The sequence below is a fragment of the Dipodomys spectabilis genome, unplaced genomic scaffold (genome assembly GCF_019054845.1).
Source record: "Dipodomys spectabilis isolate Male_0828 unplaced genomic scaffold, ASM1905484v1 ptg000480l, whole genome shotgun sequence".
Lineage (NCBI taxonomy): Eukaryota > Metazoa > Chordata > Mammalia > Rodentia > Heteromyidae > Dipodomys > Dipodomys spectabilis.
In genome coordinates, this window is record NW_024871157.1 from 2064720 (window position 1) to 2085527 (window position 20808).

General features: G+C 40.7%; 1 protein-coding gene across 1 annotated transcript in view; it reads left to right on the forward strand.

Annotated features, from left to right (window-relative positions):
- Nucleotides 1–20808, forward strand: part of Ift81 (intraflagellar transport 81) — a 64806-nt gene that overhangs the window by 22522 nt on the left and 21476 nt on the right. The window contains exons 12-13 of the mRNA XM_042669084.1: nucleotides 15410–15559; nucleotides 18319–18447. Of these exons, the coding sequence (XP_042525018.1) occupies nucleotides 15410–15559; nucleotides 18319–18447 (279 nt within the window). The remainder of the gene's footprint in view (nucleotides 1–15409; nucleotides 15560–18318; nucleotides 18448–20808) is intronic.

Genomic DNA, 20808 nt, shown 5'->3' on the forward strand with positions numbered 1-20808 from the left:
AAGTGGCACTGTGGCTCAAGTGGTAGAGCGCTAACCTTGAGCTAAAGAGCTGAGGGACAGCCCCCAGGCCCAGAGTTCAGGCCCCACGACCAGACCCCAAAAAAAAAAAAAAAAAGTCTAAGGAAACCAGGTGCCAGTGGCTCATGCCTGTTATCTTAGCTACTCAGGAGGCTAAGATCTGAGGATCACAGTTTGAAGTCAGCCCAGGCAGGAAGGTCCATGAGATTCTTATCTCTAACCATCAGAAAACCAGAAGTGGAGCTATGGCTCGAAGTGGTAGAGCACTAGCCTTGAAGGGAAAAGCTCAGAATTAGTGCCCAGACCCTGAGTTCAAGTGACCCAAAAATAAATTGACGGTGAATTTTCACTTGTGCCAAACACAAATTAATTGTTCCTAGGGTGCTGTTTTTCAGTATAGTATTTCTGATTGTAATGTCCTAATATGCCTTTAGCTAGATGAAGAGGTCAATGCTTGATTGAATTTTTTTTTTTTTGTTAGTCCTGGGGCTTGAACTCAGGGTCTGGAAGCTGTCCCTGAGCCTCTTTTTGCTCAAGACTAGTGTTTTCCATTTGAGCCACAATACCACATCTGGCCTTTTCTGAGTAGTCTATTGGAGATAAGAGTCTCATAGAGGGGCTGGGAAGGTGGCTCAGTGGTAGAGCGCTTGCCTTGCATGCCTGAGACCCTGGGTTTGATTCCTCAGCACTACATATAGCAAAAAGAAAAAAGCCGGAAGTGGCGCTGTGGCTCAAGTGGTAGAGTGCTAGCCTTGAGCTGAAGAGCTGAGAGACAGCACCCATGCCCAGAGTTCAGGCCCTACGACCAGACCCCCCCTAAAAAAAAAAAAAAAGTCTCATGGAGGTTCCTGCTTGGGCTGGCTTTGAACCACAATCCTAATGTCTCAGTCTCTTGAGTAGCTAGGATTGCAGGTGTGAGCCACTGGTGCCGGGCTTCTTTTTTTTTTGGTCAATCATGGAGCTTGACTCTGGGCCTTGGTGCTGTACCTGAGCTCTTCAGCTTAAGGCAAGTGTTCTACCACTTGAGCCACAGCGCCACTTCCAGTTTTCTGGTGGTTCATTGAGCACAAAGGAAGTACCTGGCTACCTTTAGGTTTTAATGTGTGCCTTCATATTGCTTTATGATGGGGGAGGGTTTAACTGAACTTGGGAGCTAAAAATGATGGCTCTATGATATCTTTGCTATCTACAGAAGAAGAAAATGATTAATTACGCAGCAGTTTTGCTTTATAAGAGATCTTGGTACTTCCTAACATTTTTATTTTTCTTTAAAAAAATGCTACCCAGTTGACAGGACATCCTAATTCCTAACTGCTGTGGCCATGTGATTAGTGCTTCTAGTTCATTTAGATTTTCTCTATGGAAATGTGAGGGAAAAGAACCCAATGCCAAGTTGTTAGCCTTTATTTTTGAGAAATCATAGTGTATAGAAGTATTGGTTATAGACAAAGGATATATAATATATATATATATATATATATATATATATTTTTTTTTTTTTAAGTCATAATGGGGCTTGAACTCTGGGTCTGGGCACTGTCCCTGAGCTCTTCAGCTTAATGCAAGCACTATACCACTTGAGCCACAGTACCACTTCCAGTTTTCTGGTGGTTCATTGGAGATAAGAGTCTCATGGATTTTCCTGCCCAGTCTGGCTTTGAACCGTGATCTTCAGATCTCAGCCTCCTGAGTGGCTAGGATTACAGATGTGAGCCATTGGTGCTCGGCAAAAGAATATATATATATTTTTCTTTTTGGGTCCAGTCATGGGGCCTGAACTCTGGGCCTGGGTGCTGTCCCTCAGCTCTTCAGCTCAAGGCTAGTGCTCTACCACTTGAGCCACAGCGCCACTTCCGGCTTTTTTCTTTTTGCTTATGTGGTGCTGAGGAATCGAACCCAGGGCCTCAGGCGTGCAAGGCAAGCGCTCTACCACTGAGCCACCTTCCCAGGCCCGCAAAAGAATATTTTTAAGGGGAAAAAGATTAACTTTAGAAATGATAAGGTCAACTTAATTTTTGAATTATGTTTGATCAGAAACCAGAACAAATCAAGTAAATTATTTGGCAGTTACCTAAAAGAACAGAAGGTATTGGGGAACATTATGCATAATTTTATAAAGAACAAATCTTGGTAGACCAATTTTATTTTCAACTTTGATAGGATGACAAGCCATATGGATAAGAAAGAGGAAGTTTGTTAAATTTATATAAGGTTGCTGGACTTCACTAAGATTTCTGACTTAGTATCACGTGATAATTTCCAAAATAATCGTGTCCTTTGCTACTTGACTGTTAAGACAGTTCATGAAAGGGTTTTAAGAAAAGAGACCAGGTGCAGTGGTTCATAGCTGTAATCTGACCTACTTGGGAAGTGGAGATCAGGAGGACTGCTATTGGAGGTCTGCTTGGGCAAAAAACATTCATGAGAACCCAGCTCAGTCAATACAAGCTGCATGTTGTAGCACATGCCTGTTATCCTAGTTACACACAGATCATGCCAGTCCAAGCATAAATGTGAGATCCTGTTCTAAAAATAATAAGCAAAAAGTTGGAGGTCTGACTCCAGTGTTGGAGTGGCTGTCTAGTGAGTGGGAAGCCCTGGGTCTACACCTCACCACGGGTCACCCCCCACCCCTGCAAAAAAACAAGAAAAGTGGCCAGTTAGGGATCCAGCTTCTGATTACTCTTATGATTGTGAATGACAGGTACTGTAGGCATTTGTTATTAGGCTTGTTTATTAATATCTCCTTATTTTCCTTATTAATAAAAGAAAAAGTATCTAAATTTTTTTTTCCATTGTTCTTTAGTTATAACTTTAACATTTCATTTTTATTGTTTTTTCATACTTGAGGCAATACACAAGAATAAGCAAAGGAATGTGTTTATTATTCTGCCAACATTTTGACAAGAATTTCTAGAGCAATTGAAATCAACTTCTGGGTTGTTTTGTTTTGTTTTGTTTTTTTTGTCGGTTGTGGGCCTGAACTCTGGGCCTGGACACTGTCCCTCAGCTCTTCAGCTCAAGGCTAGCGCTCTACCACTTGAGCCACAGCACCACTTCTGGCTTTTTCTGCTTATGTGGTGCTGAAGAATCAAACCCAGGGCCTCATGCATGCAAGGCATGAGCCACCTTCCCAGCCCTGAAATTACCTTCTTAGAGATAAAACATACATTTCAGCTGGGTACCTGTAATCCTAACTACTCAGGAGGCTGAGATCTGAAGGCAGGAAAGTCCTTGAGACTCTTATCTCCAATTAACACCAGAAAACAGGAAGTGGTGCTGTGGTTCAAAGTGGTGAACCCTAGTTCTGAGCAAAAAGAGTTCAGGGCTAGTGCCCAGACTCTGAGTTCAAGTCCTAAGACCAACAAAAAACAAAAAAAAAAAAGAAGAAGAATAAAAAGATATGTTTTCTAGCCAGTCCAACCTGATTTCTTTTCCTTCACATTGAAAAGTATTAAAAGGCTAAGTTTAGAGATTATACTTTCTAGATATAACTACATATTGGTAATTTAGAATATTTAAGCTGGGTGTTGGTAGCTGATGCCTATAATCCTAGCTGCCCAAGAGGCTGAGATCTGAGAATCACATTTGGAAACCAGCCTGGCCAGGAAAGTCTGAGAGACTCTTATCTCAAATTAAATCACAGAAAAAGTCAAGTAGCACTGTGGCTCAAGACGTAGAGGTGCTGATTTTGAGCAAAAGGAACTCAGGGCCAGTGCTCAGGCCCAGAGTTCAAGCCTCAGGATAGGCCAAAAAGAAAAGGTTTTATATTGGACTTTAAATATATACTTTTTTTTTTTTTTTGGGAGGTCCGGTTGTGGGGCCTGAACTCTGGGCCTGGGCACTGTCCCTCAGCTCTTCAGCTCAAGGCTAGCGCTCTACCACTTGAGCCACAGCGCCACTTCCGGGTTTTTTCTTATGTGGTACTGAGGAATCAAACCCAGGGCCTCAGGCATGCAAGGCAAGCGCTCTACCACTCAGCCACCTTCCCAACCCCTAAATATATACTTATTAAGTAAAAATATGATTGAGTTGATAGTCTATAGCATTTTGATTGGTACTATCTCTGAATTTAAAAGGTTACCAAAATGATCTTTGCTCTAAATTTTTGTAAAAAAAAATTCAGCTTAATAATAATAAAAGTTTATTATGCAGTCACAATCTGTCAAACACCATACTGGGTTTTTTTTTTTTTTTTTTTGGAGGGGGTGTCATGGGACTTGAACTCTGGGGATAGGCACTGTACCTGAGCTCTTCAGCTTAAGGTGAGCACTGTACCACTTGAGCCACAACCTACTTTTGGTTTTCTGGTGGTTCACTGGAGATAAGAGTATCATGGACTTTCTTGCTTGGGCTGGCTTTGAACCACAATCCTCAGATCTCAGCCTCCTGAGTACCTAGGATTACAGGCGTAAGCCAACAGTGCCCAGCCATACTGGGCTTCTTATATGCATTTATCTCATTGTACTGTGAGATAGATATAATTTTTTTTTCTGGTCATGGGGCCTGAACTCTGGGCCTGGACGCTGTCTTTTAGCTCTTCAGCTCAAGGATAGCGCTCTACCACTTCAGCCACAGTGCCACTTCCAGCTTTTTCTGCTTATGTGGTGCTGAGGAATCGAACCCAGGACCTCATGCATGCAAGGCAAGCACTCTACCACTGAGCTACCTTCCCATCCCTAGATATAATTTTTATTTGCTATTTTTAGAGGTAAGGGAACTGAAACACACAGAGTTGAAGCTAGCTTGCCCAATGTCATATTGTTAGCACTTAGTAGTACCAGAATTAGAGTCAAGTCCAGCTTCAGAGCCCTCAATAATTTGTGCATTAAAACACTAAAAGGTATCCTTACATGAGCCCTTACATTACAACTTAAAGTCATCTTGATCAGTCAGAGCACTATTCTTAGACAAACAAAATGCCGTTAATGGTATTATAAATATAATATTCTAAAACGCAAGTTGGATCAGCCATTACTACTGTGGATTGTTGAGGAGGATACCAGGGCTTGAACTCAAGGCCCTGACTCTCTTGCTGGACTATCTTGTTCTACTTCAGCCTGGCATTTTAATAGTTAATTTAATGGTTAATTATTTTAAAAGTTAATTATTTGTCACATGAACTCTTCTGTCTAGGCTGGCTTGAACTAAGATCCTCCAGGTCTCAACTTCCTAAGCAACTAGGATTATAGGTATGAGCCACCAATACCTGGCTTTAGCCTGTTTTGTTTTGTTTTTTAAGGAAGGAAAGCTTTTCCTAGGCTCATGGTTTCAGAGGGGTCAGTCCATCATGACAGCAGACAAGTAGGAATATTAGAAGAGAGCCCAGATGACCTACTCCTTCCAGAGGCCCACTCTCTACTTTTACCTCTCTCCAATAATGCCTTTATATTGTGAATCCACAAGAATGGCTATGTCCAGATACCTGCCGTGTGTGTGTGTGTGTGTGTGTGTGTGTGTGTGTGTGTGTGTGTGTGTGTGTGTGTGTGTGTGTGTGTGTGTGTGTGTGTGTGTGTGTGTGTGTGTGTGTGTGTGTGTGTGTGTGTGTGTGTGTGTGTGTGTGTGTGTGTGGCCTAAACTCTGAGCCTGGGTGTTGTCCCTCTGCTCTTCAGGTCAGGGCTAGTGCCCTACCACTTGAGCCACAGCACTCAAGGGCTGGGAAGGTGGCTCAGTGTTAGAGCGCTTACCTTGCATGCCTGAGGCCCTGGGTTCGATTCCTCAGCACCACATAAGCAAAAAGAAAAAAGCTGGAAGTGGTGCTGTGGCTCAAGTGGTAGAGCTCTAGCCTTGAGCTGAAAAGCTGAGGGACAGCGCCCAGGCCCAGAGTTCAGGCCCCATGACCGGACCCAAAAAATAAAAATAAAAGAGTCTCACAGACTTTTCCTGCTTTTCTGCCTGGCGGCTTCAAAACACAATCTCTAGATCTCACAGGATTACTGGCGAGAGCCACTGGCGCCCGGCTAGCCTCCAGTCATTTCTTTCCTTTTTAGTCTGAGCAAACCCATATAATCCATATTCACATTTAGAGTGGACTCAAACTCAGTATTTGATGCTTTGGCCCGGCACTCTAACACCTAAGCCACAACTCCAACCCTGAAGGGCTGATTTTCTTTTTTTTTTCTCTTCTTTTTTTTGGTTGGTTCTGGGGCATGAACTCTTGTCCTGGGTGCTGTTCCTCAGCTCTTCAGCACAAGACAAGCACTCTACCACTTGAGCTACAGTGCCACTTCGGGTTTTGTTTTTTTTCAAATTTTTTATTGTGATTAGGTGGTTACATAATTTCCCAAATTTCATAGTATTGTGGGATAGTGATGCTCAGTTAAAGTCACAAACACATTCTAACTTTCCTGGAGCAAATTGTCTACACGGTCTATAACATTTATGAGTTCTGTGAGCTTTGCGATACAGTTATTTCTGCCACATTGCACTTCTGGTTTTCTGATGGTTAATCGGAGATAAAAGTCTCCTGGGGTTTCCTGCCCTCTGGCTTTGAACTGTGATCCTCAGATCTCAGCCTCCTGAGTAGGTAGGACTACAGGCGTGAGCCACTGGCACCGGCTGAGCCATTTCTCTTGCTGAGATTTTTCTGCCCTATCATAAGCAACAATCTAGAAGACCTTGTCTTCATGGAAGAACAGAGGATAGAACCTGGTGCCTGGTGGCTCACGCCTATAATCCTAGCTACTCAGGAGGCTGAGATCTGAAGCTTGCTGTTCAAAGCCAGCCCCAGCAAGGAAAGTCTGTGAGACTCTTATCTCTAATTAACCACCAGAAGTGGTTAGTGGGAAGTGGGAAGTAGTACTGTGGCTCAGGTGGTAGAACGTTTGCCTTGAGCTGAAGAGCTGAGGGACAGCGCCCAGGCCCAGAGTTCAAGCCCTACAACTGACCAAAAAAAAAAAAGTCAGAACCTGTGCTTGTGTTAGTAGCACCATAAGCAACTGCTACTTACTGGCTTAGTCACTTTTATACCTCCAAAACTTTGCTTTAGTAATTTGAAAAAAATCAGCCTCGAAACATAGCACTAGAATCCTTCTAAGAGCTTTCATTCAAATAAATGTAGCCTCTGGGGTCTAAATTTTTTTTTTTTAATAGCCACAAATAAAGCTCTGATTAGGCTTGGACTAGCACTTTATGCATTGAGAGGTCACCGCTGATTTATGTGTGGTTATATAGCCTGTTGTGTTGTTTGCTTCCCTAACCATGGTAGAAAGCTCAGTGCTTTGCAGTTATAGCTTGGAAAATGTGCTTGGTCACATAACATTTATAAACAGCTTTAGAAAGGGCCAACCAATCCGTTGTACAGCTATGGGCAGAAATCCTAGAGCTAAATTGGAAAGATTATGAAATCTTCCTTAAATACTTCAAAGCGAAGACAATGCAGATAAGGGAATCCTGGCAAGATTTGTGGCAGCTGTCAGGTCCTCAAAAATTAGGAATCAAATTCTGACACTTGAAATTGAATCATCCACCCTTCCAAGTGAATCCAGGCGAATGTGTGGTATTTTTAGAAGCTTTCCAATCATGTTATACTCTTTAGAGTTCATAGCAGGGCCCAAGGACCCTAACATTTCCCAGGAGATGTTACAAAACAAATAAATTTTGCTCAGCTCACCATAGTATATGCAGTGTAAAAATGCATGCAATCTGAGTGATGACATAATTTAAACCTAAAATTTTAAAGCTGCTCATACAATTTTTTTCTAGACAGCTAATTGGACAGCAGTTGCAACACTCATTGGTAATGATAGTAGCAGCTGTGTGGTGGTAATTTGATTTATAACAGAAGCATAGAGACTTTGGAAGTTATGGTTAACAGTTTCACAAATGGATATTCTGGGCCACCAGTTTGATTTAAGATGTATTTCTACCAGCATACATCATATTGCTTATTATAAGATGTATTTCTACCAGCATACATCATATTGCTTATTATAGATTCTCTCAAAAGATGGAGCAGTTAACTAGCCACTGTCATATGTAGGTAATTTCATTGTTCATGAGTGGCTTGCTGAGATTTTATAATTTTAATTGTAGTACTGCTGGGTGCTAGTGGCTCACGCCTGTAAACCCAGCTACAGGGGAGGCTGCAAACTGAGGACTATGGTTTGAAGCCAGTCCTGGGAAGGAAAATCTACAAGAGTCTTTATCTTCAATTAACCACCAAAAAGGCAGAAGTGGAACTGTGGGTCTAGTGATAGAGAGCTGACCTTAAACAATAAAGCTAAGAGACAGCACTCAGGCTGTCAGTTCAAGCCCCAGGACCAGCACACACAAAAAAGTAATACTAACAGTGTGGAGAAGGTTAGAATAGTATGTGTGTTTATATAGCACTTCCTTGATGGGTTCTTTTGAAAAGATTGTCATTTTAGCAGAAAGCAAAGGTTACTTTGAAACATTTTCTCTTGCTAGCTAGCTCTGAGACAAAAATTTAGGAACTGTAAATTATTTATTGAGACCTGACATGAAAAGATTGTCTTTTCAAGTTTTTAGCAACTCTGAATTCAGAGAGAATACTAGATGCTGACCACTGGGCAAAACATTTATGGCCTTAGGGCATATTCATGCTACTTTTTTTTTTTTTGTCAGTCGTGGGGCTTGAACTCTGGGCCTGAGCGCTGTCCCTCAGCTCTTCAGCTCAAGGCTAATGCTCTACCACTTGAGCTGCAGCACCACTTCCGGCTTTCTGGACTTTCCTGCCCGGGCTGGCTTTGAACCTCAATCCTCAGATCTCAGCCTCCTGAGTAGTTAGGATTACAGGCGTGAGCCACCGGGGCCCGGCTCATGCTACTTTTAAACAGCTAGGTAGCTTATCTCTTTTCTCCTGAGTACTCCAAGCCTGCCTATTTCTGTAGTTTTCTACATTTCTGAATGATTTAATGAAGCAAATGATAAAGACATAGTTAAAGAAGGAAAATAGCATGATTGTTGTACTTAGCAGGATATAAGGACAAAAATATGTCTTGTGGTCTAAATTTAGAAACTTTTGATGAAATTAATAATTTTTCTGTAGTTTTCTTACTGCTTTTTTATTTTTAAAATGCAGTTTTGGGTTATTTATATTATAATTTTTATTAGCCTACATTAGTTGTACAAGGGGAGTTTATTATGACATTTCCATTCATGTACGCAATATATCCTGATCAAACACACTAGTACCGAGGATGTATTTGTCTTGTAAAGTCTTCCCAGCTACTTTGAAAATAGCTTTCTTGCTAGATATTGAAGTATGACATTTGCAGCAGGAACTTATTCTTGTCTTCACAGAAATGTCCAGAATGATGCCTGAAATTCAGTAATTTTTTGGGATTTCCCAACAAGCTTGAAAAGCATTAGGGAAATAGCTGCCCCATCCATTTAAAAAACTAACTGAGATTTTATTTAATCATTGCTGTCAAAAGTTCAGAAAAACATTAAGCAAATAAAACAAGAAGAAACATTTGTCAGATCCCACTTTGATCACAAAGGAGCTGAATCCATAATATTGTTCATGAAGCCAGAAGCCCTGAAAAGCAGTAATCCATTACCCAAACTGCTAACCCACAAGATAAACATTAGGGCTTCACACCACTGAGAACTTGCTTTCCCAGAACCATTAGTTTTACTGATATAGGCATGTAGAATGATGGCTGATCTCTCATAAATGACAAGTTACTGCATATGTGACTGGTGCAAATGGTAAGTAATAGCTGCCATAATGGGTTTCCAGCCTGATGGCAAGCTTGCAAGTTTACTTTAATGATAGATTTATTTAGTTGTCCAGTTGCAATGCTTAGTGGGAAGCTTTTTATCTTAATGATCCAAGGATTTGTTCTTTGTCTTTTTTTGTGTTTGATTTCTTTTATCTTTAAAACCTGTAATCTGGACTGGGAATGTGGCTTAGTGGTTGAGTGCTTGCCTCCATGCATGAAGCCCTGGGTTCGATTCCTCAGTACCACATTAACAGAAAAAGCCAGAAGTGGTGATGTGGCTCAAGTGGTAGAATGCTAGCCTTGAGCACAGAGAGGCTCAGGGACAGTGCCTAGGCCCTTAGTTCAAGCCCCGGGACTTAGAAAAACAAAACAAGAAACAAACAAACAAAAAAAAAGTGTAATCCTAGCTACTCAAAAGGCTGGGGGTCTGAGGATCACAGTTCAAAGCCAGGGCAAAAGTCCATGAGACTTATCTCCAATTAACCTAGGCATCTAGTCTGAGTATCAAGACCCAGGATAAGGACGCCTGCACATCATTGTTCATAGCAAGATATGGAAACAGTCCAGAAGCCCCACAATAGATGAGTGGATCCAAAAAATGTGGTACCTATTTTAAATAATTTTAATAATAATTTTAGGTAATTTTAAATAATTCCCTTTAAATTTTATTCATTTTATTTTTAATTGTCTTTAAGTAGTTATCCATAGTTATATAAATTCAGGATGTCAGTTCTGCATGTATCTTAAGTATTACCCCTTCTATCCTTATCTCCCTCCCCATCTATCCCAAACCTATTCATCCCCTCAGAGTTGTTTATTGGAGACAAGAGTCTCACAGACTTTCCTACCTGGGTTGGTTTCAAACTGTGGTCCTCAGAACTCAGCCTTCTGAGTAGCTTGAATTACAGGCATGAGCCAGCAGCACCCGGCTTTCCTCACAGGTTTGGGTTTTTTTTGTTTTTGTTTTTTTTGAGACAAGGTCTGTGTGGCCCATGCTGTCCTTATAGTCACTGGCAAAGCCCAAGGGTTTCTGTCTACTCATGATCTCTCCCAAGTGCTAAGAGTATAGACATCCCAAGTGCTAGGATTATAGTACACCACCATGCCAGGTAGGGTTTTGTTTTGTGGGACTATGGATTGAACCTCAGGGTTTTGCACTTGCTAAGCCACTTGAGCTATAGCACGTTTTGTTTTGGTTATTTTTCAAATAGATCTTGTTTTTTGCCTAGAACAACTTGGGCCATAATCTTCTTACTTATGCTTTGCCTGTAGCTGGGATGACATATGTGTACCATCGTACCCAGACTTTTAATCGATTGAGATAGAGTCTCAAGAACTTTTGCTTGAGATGTCCTCAAACTGCACCCACTTTTCTTTGCTTCTTTTTTTCTTTCTTTTTTTGTCGGTCGTGGGGCTTGAACTCTGGTCTTGAGCGCTGTCCCTCAGCTCTTCAGCTCAAGGCGAGCACTCTACCACTTGAGTCACAGCGCCACTTCTGGTTTTCTAGTGGTTAATTGGAGATAAGAGTCTCAGGACTTTCCTGCCTGGGCTGGCTTTGAACCACCATCCTCAGATCTCAGCCTCCTGAGTAGCTAGGATTACAGGCGTGAGCCACCGGTGTCTGGCTTCTTTTCTTCTTTTTTATGTGTATGTGATGCTAGAGATAGAAGCCAGAACAGTCAATCACTATACCACAGAGCTGGACTCCAGCTCAAATTTACCTCCAGAATACCTTAAAATAATTTTATGGCATATATGACTGCTTAGAGTAACAGTGAAGATAAAAAAATAATGTTCAAGAATTTCAGTTCCAGGGCTGGGAAGGTAGCTCAGTGGTAGAGTGCTTACTTTGCATGCATGAGGCCCTGGGTTCGATTCCTCAGCACCACATAAGCAGAAAAAGCCAGAAGTGGCACTGTGGTTCAAGTGGTAGAGTGCTAGCCTTGAGCTGAAGAGCTGAGGGACAGCGCCAGGCCCAGAGTTCAGACCGTTCAACTGACCCAAAAAAAAAAAAAAAATTGCAGTTCCTTGTTTATAGAAACCATCAAAATAAAATACTTCCCCAGTTGTTCTTTCTTGTTATAATTTATTAGCATAATATTTGGCTCTTGGTTGTAGCTGCCCACTTAAGAGTTCATGACTACAAATATAAAATATTGTTATGCTCACAAATTCTGGAGTGAGAAAGAAATCTGTTTAATGTTTTTAATCTGCATTTTCTGTCAAATCATAGGAAATCTAGAGAAATTTAAAAGATGATGAAAAATGGAATATGGGGTCCAATGAAATAAAATGGAGATTAATTTTTATATCTTATACTCATAAAGTGAAGGTTGTGACAAGTATAATATTCTGTTAACCAAATGATACTCTGTAATGAACTGTTGAAGCAGGTTCAGCATTTCATAATTCGTTTATTGATTGGGCATAGATGAATTTAGACACAATATCATACCTTCACACTTTTGAATCTGTCACCTTTAAAAAGCAAATGAACAGCCAGCCTCTGGTAGTTCTTGTCTGTAATCCTAGCTACTCAGGAGGGTGAGATCTGAGAAACACGGTTCGAGGCTAGCCCAGGCAGGAAAGTCTCTGAGGCTCTTATCTCCTATAGAGACAGCGATTTTTTTTTTTTTGGGTTGTGGGGCTTGAACTCTGGGCCTGAGCTCTCCTGGAGCTTTTCTGCTCAAGGCTAGTGCTCTACCACTTTGAGCCATAGCTCCACTTCCAGTCTTCTGGTGGTTAATTGGAGATGAGTCTTGTGGACTTTCCTTCCCGGCTGGCTTTAACTGTGATCCTCAGATCTGACCCTCCTGAGTAACTAGGATTGCAGGTGTGAGCCACCAGTGCCCTGCTGTAAAAGAAACTTTCAATGGATGAAAAACATTGACAAGGGGCTGGGAAGGTGGCTCAGTGATAGAGTGCTTGCCTTGCATGCATGAGGCCCTGGGTTCGATTCCTCAGCACACATAAACAGAAAAAGCTGGAAATGCCGCTGTGGCTCAAGTGGTAGAGAGCTAGCCTTGAGCTGAAGAGCTGAGGGACAGCACCCAGGCCCAGAGTTCAGGCCCCACAACTGGCACAAAAGAAAAAAGAAAAAAAAAGAAAAACATTGACGATGTATTTTCTTTACATGTTCTCATAGTTGTTAGTTTGTAGAGTTCTTGCTTCATTATGTGGACTGTGGTTAATCTGACCTTGAGCTGGTATGTACCATGAATGTCACTTAATAACCAATACACCTAGAACACATTGAGTCATTATAGGTTCTTTCACCAAAAACATGTCTAGTTTTTAGCTTTTAAAAATATTTTTGGAGCAGTAAGAGAAGGGGAAATTGGCCTAGATATTACAAGAGGATAGCAGATGAGCAGGGCTGATTTCATTTTTGGCATTTTGCCCAGGACACTTTTATAGAACATATAGTTACTCTAGGGATTCTGAGCCTGTAGTTGTATTAGGCTTACACATTAATTCTTTAAAGGGAAAATTAGCAAGTTATTAGGCTCTAGGTAAATACCAATTTAATTCATACTGATAACTTAAAAAATTAGAGCAGTTCTGTTAATCAGCCATTGAAAATTTTCTGTGTATAGGGCTGGGATGGTGGCTCAGTGGTAGAGCGTTTGCCTTGCATGCATGAGGCCCTGGGTTCGATTCCCCAGTACCACATAAGCAAAAAGAAAAAAAGCCAAAAGTGGCGCTGTGGCTCAAGTGGTAGAGCACTAGCCTTGAGCTGAAGAGCTGAGAGACAGTGCCCAGGCCCAGAGTTCAAGCCCCAGGACTGGACCTAAAAACAAAAAATGAAAATTTACTGTGTGGGCTGTCCCTGAGCTATTCAGCTCAAGGCTAACCCTCTACCACTTGAGCCACAGTGCTACTTCTGGTTTTCTGGTGGTTAATTGGAGATAAGAGCCTCAGGGACTTTCCTTCCTGGGCTGGTTTTGAACTACAGTCCTCAAATCTCAGCCTCCTGAGTAGCTAGGGTTTATAGGTGTGAGCCACTGGCACCCGGCAGAAAGTGATTTTTTTTTTAAAGAATTATATATCAGAAAAATTAGAAATGTATTAAACCAGTGCCTCAGGACCTTTACACATGATGTTTCTCACTTCTTGAAGTAATCATTTAGGTTCTTTCTTCTAACACACTCTTGACTCCTTTAGTTTTGGCTTAAATACAATTTAATTTTCCCCTCCTTACCTGCTTCCCCCTCCCCTCCTTTAATCCCAGTCCTTGGCTTCTGATCTTCATTCTAACCCTGGTTAAATTTCTATTTGTTCTCAATGTTCACCATTGTAAATTCTAGCTGCAGGTTTATTTAACCCACAATCCTTCAAACTTCATGAGGGCAGGATCTTGTTTAGAGTTGTGTCCTTTGTGGCAGTACCTAATATAGACGAGATAGTAACTAATATTCATCACATTAATTTATTTAAATATTCAAACCAGGCACTGATGGTTCACACCTGGAATCCTAGTTACTCAGGAGGCTGAGTTCTAAGGATTGTAGTTCAAAGCCAGCCTGAGCAGGAAAGTCAGTAAGCTTCAGCTCCAATTAACCACCAAAAAGCCAAAAGAGCTGTGGTTCAAGTGGTAGAGCGCTAGTCTTGAGCAAAACACCTCAAGAACAGCACCTAGACCTTGAGTTCAAGCCCCAGGACTGGCACAAAACAAAAAAACAAGTATTATGTATGTTTATTTTATTTTCCAAATCTTAGTTGGTATTATTAATAACAGGGTCTTTCCAATAGAATAGAGCAATCTTAGCTTTGATACATGAATAGGTAAACAGATAATTCAGTGACTACCACTTCCCACTAGCATGGAATATCTCCACATCTAGAATGAGCACACCCAGTATCACAGATGCTTCTTAGGAAATAACAGTACATTTCTCAAGTGATAACAGTGGCAGCAAGTATTGATGATTTTGGTTGTCTCTTAATCCCAGTAAATCCCGTATGCTCCTACCAAAAGAACATGTGGTATGTAAAATACACTGCACAGCCATAATCATAGTTATCAGCTCTTTTTTTCCTACTTCCTTTTTATTTATTTATTCCTCTTTTTTTTTTGTTTTTGTTTTTCTCGGTCATGGGGTTTGAACTCTGGTTCTGCGCGCTGTCCCTGAGCTCTTCATCTCAAGGCAAGCACTCTACCACTTGAACCACAGCACCATTTCTGGTTTTCTGGTGGTTTATTGGAGATAAGAGTCTATCGGACTTTTCCTGCCCAGGCTGACTTTGAACCGCTTTCCTCAGATCTCAACCTCCTAAGTAGCTAGGATTATAGGTGTGAGCCACTGGTGTCCAGCTCTTTTCCTTGTTTTTTAAAATTATCTTTAAGTGGTTGTACAAAGGAGTTGACATTCAACAAAGCAATTTGTGAATATAATGAATCTGTCTCATACTTCCTTTTTAAACCTTTGTACTTTGATAGGGTTGAGTTTCTAATCTGTACTTGTGAAGCTTAAAATGAATGGCTTCTACATAAGGAGCTTGAATATTTATATGGGTCAAAAAATTCAAGTAATATTTTGATTAATTTGTAAGTCTTCCCAAGTTTTTGTAAGAAAACCAAGTTGTTTTTATATACTTGTGACATGTATTATAAGAAAAGTAAAAATTTTAAGGCTCTAAGGTTGTATACCATACTCTGGACCTACTGTTTTTCTAATTATATTGCATATTGTCTTTTACAGTTCAAACGATATGTCAGTAAACTTCGAAGCAAGAGTACTGTTTTCAAAAAGAAGCATCAGATAATAGCTGAATTCAAAGCTGAATTTGGTCTCTTGCAGAGGACTGAAGAACTTCTTAAGCAACATGATGAAAATATTAAACATCAACTGGTAATACAGTATTACCTTGGACTGCTAAAAATATAAATGCCAGGAGGTTTATAGTTTGCAGCATTTTTTGTTTTTGTTTTTTGCTGTTCCTGGGGCTTAAACCCTGGACCTGGAACTGTCCTTGAGCTTTTGGGCTCAAGGCTAACAGCTTACCACATTGAGCCACAGTTCCACTTCTGTCTTTTTTGGTAGTTAAATGGAGATAAAGAGTCTCATAGACTTTTCTTGCGTGGGCTGGCTTTGAACCATGATCCTCAGATCTCAGTTTCCTGAATAGCTAGGATTATAAGCATGAGCCACTAGTGCCCAACAAGTTGCAGCTTTTTACTGAAATGGTTGTTTTTATTGGAAAACCATAACATATTAATTTTCTGATTAATTACAGCGATGCCATGTAAGCTGATTCACTTATTTTTAATACAGTGGTAAGCACTTCCTTTTATAAATGTGTGCTGATTTGGGATTAATAGAAGTTGAAGTTCAAGGCAGTTTTTAATTTGGTTAACTAGTTACTCTGTAAAATTCTCATGCCAAGAGAATAACTATAAAATATCTATTAATGGTGGCTTCCTGAGCAGAAATCTTGAAGCATGTACTTCTGAAGAGCTTTGAAATACCCTGCCAGGGAAAGCCTATGTGGGTTTGCCCTAGGCTTCTTAGGTGTTAATATCTTGGTTATCAAAAGCGGTAAGCTGAGGGCAGTCAGCAGCAAAGCTGTTCTGATTGTGGGTGCTAGTTCCTCTGTTTTCTAGGGTTCACATTTTTCCTCCTCTTACTCATGGGAAATTATTTCCTCAGGGTGCTAGCAATAATCTGGTAGAAATAAATGAAATTTTACCCAGTTGTGGTTCTTTCCATTTGACAATATAGACTTCAGTTTCATGCTAATGAGTATTGATTGCTTCTTGAGAATATAAGATTGACAATTTACTGTGAATCTACCATGGATTGTAACAACACTAATTTTAAATTGTTAGTAGGAACTATATTATCATTATTCACTTCAAATTGTTCTCTAATTCTCATTGTGATTCTTTTGGCCTACTCATTGTTACTTAAAATCAAACATTGGGGGTTTCCAAGTTACCTTTCAGGTAGGAATTTCTAGCTCCATTGCAACAACTTCAGTTACTACCGTGACTTCATTCTCCTCCACTAAACTCCTGATGCTAATATGTTAGACTTCTCCACCACAGTCCAAGTTTGTAGGGTTTTATGCTTTGCTTTGTCCCCATTGGTTCCCATTATATTTCTTCCGTGTGATTTTTTTTTCTTCTATGTTATCTTGTAATTTATTCATTCTTCTCTTTGTGTGTGTCTAGTCTGCTATTAAATCCATCTTTTGAATTCTTTTTTTTTTTTGGGTCCGGTGGTGGGGCCTGGGTGCTGTCCCTCAGCTCCTCAAGGCTAGCACTCTACCACTTGAGCCACAGCGCCACTCCGGCTTTTTTCTTTTTGCTTATGTGGTGCTGAGGAATCGAACCCAGGGCCTCATGCATGCAAGGCAAGCGCTCTACTGCTGAGCCACCTTCCCAGCCCATCTTTTGAATTCTTAATATCTTTTTTTTGTTTTGTTTTTTTGGGTCTGGTCTTGGGGCCTGAACTCTGGGCCTGGGCGCTGTCCCTCAGCTCTTCAGCTCAAGGCTAGCGCTCTACCACTTGAGCTACAGCGCCACTTCCGGCTTTTTTTCTTTTTGCTTATGTGGTGCTGGGGAATCAAACCCAGGGCCTCATGCATGCAAGGCAAGCGTGCTCTACCACTGAGCCACCTTCCCAGCCCCATGAATTCTTAATATCTTATATTTCTCAAGTCTAGAATTTCCATTTGACTATTTTGTAGATTTCCGTTCTAGTACTTTCCAACTTTCCATTTATTTTCTTGAATATATTAGTCTATTAAATTATTTTAAAGTTTCTGCCTGATGAATTCATTCAAGTATCTTATGTCTGTTGTGTTTTTGCTCTTATTTTGAGTCATCTTAGAATTTAAGATTCCAAGCCCCCTCTCCCTTACAGGATAGTTGTTTACATACTTATTTACATATTGATGTTTACTCCCATTATAAGTAAGCTCTGTAGAGGAAGAGATTTTTCCCCCATTTTTGTTCACTATGTACACTGGTGCCTAGAACTGGATTTGGCACATTTGAGTGTACAATAAATACTAAATGAGTAAACATATAATTTCTCACTTGAGAATTCATGTATTTGCCAAGTGTTTATTGAGTGCATCCTGTGTTTCAGTCTGTATTAGGTATGCAGCATTTTTCCAAGGTCTACGAAATACTCTATGCACCTAAAGTGACCATAATAAAATTTAGTGTAGGTTTATAAAATGAAAGGTATGTAATTTGAAGCCAGGCGCTGATGGTTCACGCCTGTAATCCTAGCTACTCAGGAGGCTGAGATCTGAGGATCGAGGTTCAAAGCCAGCCAGGGCAGGAAAGTCTATGAGACTCTCTTATCTCCAATAAACCACTAGAAAACCGGAAGTGGCACTGTGGCTCAAGTGGTAGAGCGCTTGCCTTGAGCTGAAGAGCGCAGGGACAGCGCCCAAGCCCCACAACCGACAAAAAAAAAAAAAAAAAAAAGGTATGTAATTTGAGTAAAATAATCATTGAAGCCAATGAAAACACTCCTTTTGGATTCTAAACAAATGAATTTTGTTTGCAACTTTTCAACAGAAGTATGACGTAGTCATACTTCTTACGGAAACCAGCAACATGCTGACACCATTTTATGGGCTCTGTTTCTGATAGCAAACCACTGAGGAGAAGAAGGGTATATCTGGCTTTAGTTATACACAAGAAGAGCTCCAAAGGGTCTCGGCACTGAAGAGTGAAGTGGATGAAATGAAAGGCCAAACCTTGGATGACATGTCTGAAATGGTGATTACACTTTCCTTGTGTTTATTTCCATCTCTGCACAATGTTTATATTTTTTCATGTGTTTCTATGAATAGCTTTAAAATTTTTTCATTCTAATAAGGTTGTCTTAACTACTAATAGTTTATATATTTTGTGGTTTTTGAGATATACGTGTTATATTATTTTAAATAAGTATTTGTGATAAAAATAAGTTTTCTCAAATCATACCATCCTACCTGATAAAATTACTTTATTTTCATGGGTAAGCCTAGTATCTTTCCACATTTAAGAATGCTGTTTGACCAGAAAACACCACTATATTTTCATCAGGCATCATAATGTTGAAATTGTAAGAAAAAAGAGAAAACACATCATACACAAAATAATAATAATGGAATTTTTTCTATTTGGTCAACAGCTAAATTCTCAGACTTCTCTTATCCATCTTGGCATTCCCCTAGAGCCTTCTGAATGTCCTAAATTCTCAGAGTCCTCTTGTCCATCTTGGGCTTTCCTCCAGAACCCTCTGAATTTTCTAGAAATGTAACTCCTAAAAAAATTTGATTTTTACTGAGTACTGGTGGCTCTTGCTTATAACCCTAGCTATTCAAGAGGCTGAGATCTGAAGATTGAGGTTTGAAGCCAGACTAGGCATACAAATTCTAGAGACTTTTTTTTTGTGGGTTGTGGGGGCTGAACTCTGGGCCTGGGCACTGTCCCTCAGCTCTTCAGCTCAAGGTTAACACCCTACCACTTGAGCCACAGTGGCTCTTCTGGCTTTTTTCTGCTTATGTGGTACTGAGGAATTGAACCCAGGGCCTAATGCATGCAAAGCAAGCACTCTTCCACTGAGCCACCTTCCCAGCCCACAAATTCTAGAGACTCTTATCTCCATTTAATCAGCTAAAAGCTATAAGAGATATGGCTCAAGTGGTAGAGTTACCAGCCTTGAGTAAAAAGTTGTGAGCAGGGCTGGGATGTAGCTCAGTAGCAAAGCGCTTGCCTAGCAAGTGCAACGTCCTGGGTTCGATCCCCAGTACCAAAAAAGAAAAGACAAAAAAAAAAAAGTTGTGAGCAAAAAAGTACACAAAAATAGAATTTGGGCTGAGCACTGGTGACTCATGCCTATAATCTTTTTTTTATGTTTTTTTGTTGTTGTAAAAATACTGTACAGGGGCTGGGAAGATGGCTCAGTGGTAGAGCGCTTGCCTTGCATGCATGAGGCCCTGGGTTCGATTCCCCAGCACCACATAAGAAAAAAAGCCAGAAGTGGCGCTACAGCTCAAGTGGTAGAGCACTAGCCTTGAACTGAAGAGCTGAGGGACAGTGCCCAGGCCCAGAGTTCAGGCCCCACGACTGGACCCAAAAAAAAAAAAAAAATACTGTACAGAGGGGTTTCAGTTAACATGAGTAAGATAATAAGTACATTTCCTATTGAGCATTGTTACCTCCTCCTTTGTTTTTCCCCTCAGGCCTATAATCTTAGCTACTCTGAAGGCTGAGATATGTAGGTTAAGGTTCAAAGTTAACCTATATAGGCAGGAAAATCAGTGAGCATCTTATCTCCAATTAACCACCAAAAGTCAGAAGTGGAGCTGTAGCTCAAGTGGCAGAGTGCAAAAAGCTCAAGTCCTGAGTTTAAACCACAAGACTGCCACCAAAAAAAAAAAATTGTACAGAAGAAGCCTCCAGAACCATTTATTCCTATACCTTGTAGGTATGCTGATTGGTCATTATTTTTACCACTCAGATTAAGTGTTTTGGATATTACTCTACATATATGTAATCTTGCATGACCAACATAAATATATGTTTTTATATAGTACATCTTGATCATAGTTATTGTATACAGATAACAGGCAACTTGCAATTATTTTATTTTATTTTATTTATTTATTTATGTATTTTTTGGGTCCGGTCGTGGGGCCTGAACTCTGGGCCTGGGCGCTGTCCTCAGCTCTTCAGCTCAAGGCTAGAGCTCTACCACTTGAGCCACAGCACCACTTCCGGCTTTTTTCTTTTTGCTTATGTGGTGCTGAGGAATCGAACCCAGGGCCTCGAGCATGCAAGGCAAGCGCTCTACCACTGAGCCACCTTCCCAGCCCCTTGCAATTATTTTATTAATTCAATGTTAGAGTTAAATGTTTTCTTAGGATGATCTACCGCGCGCGCGCGTGTGTGTGTGTGTGTGTGTGTGTGTGTGTGTGCGCGCGCACACGTGCGTACTCAGGGCATGGACACTGTCCCTTAGCTTTTTTTTGGTCAAGGCTGGCATCCTACCACTTGAGCCACACCCTGCTTACAGCTATTTTGGTGGTTAAGAGATAAGACTAATTGAAGATAAGATCCTTGAACTTTTTTCCTGGGCTGGCTTTGAACCAC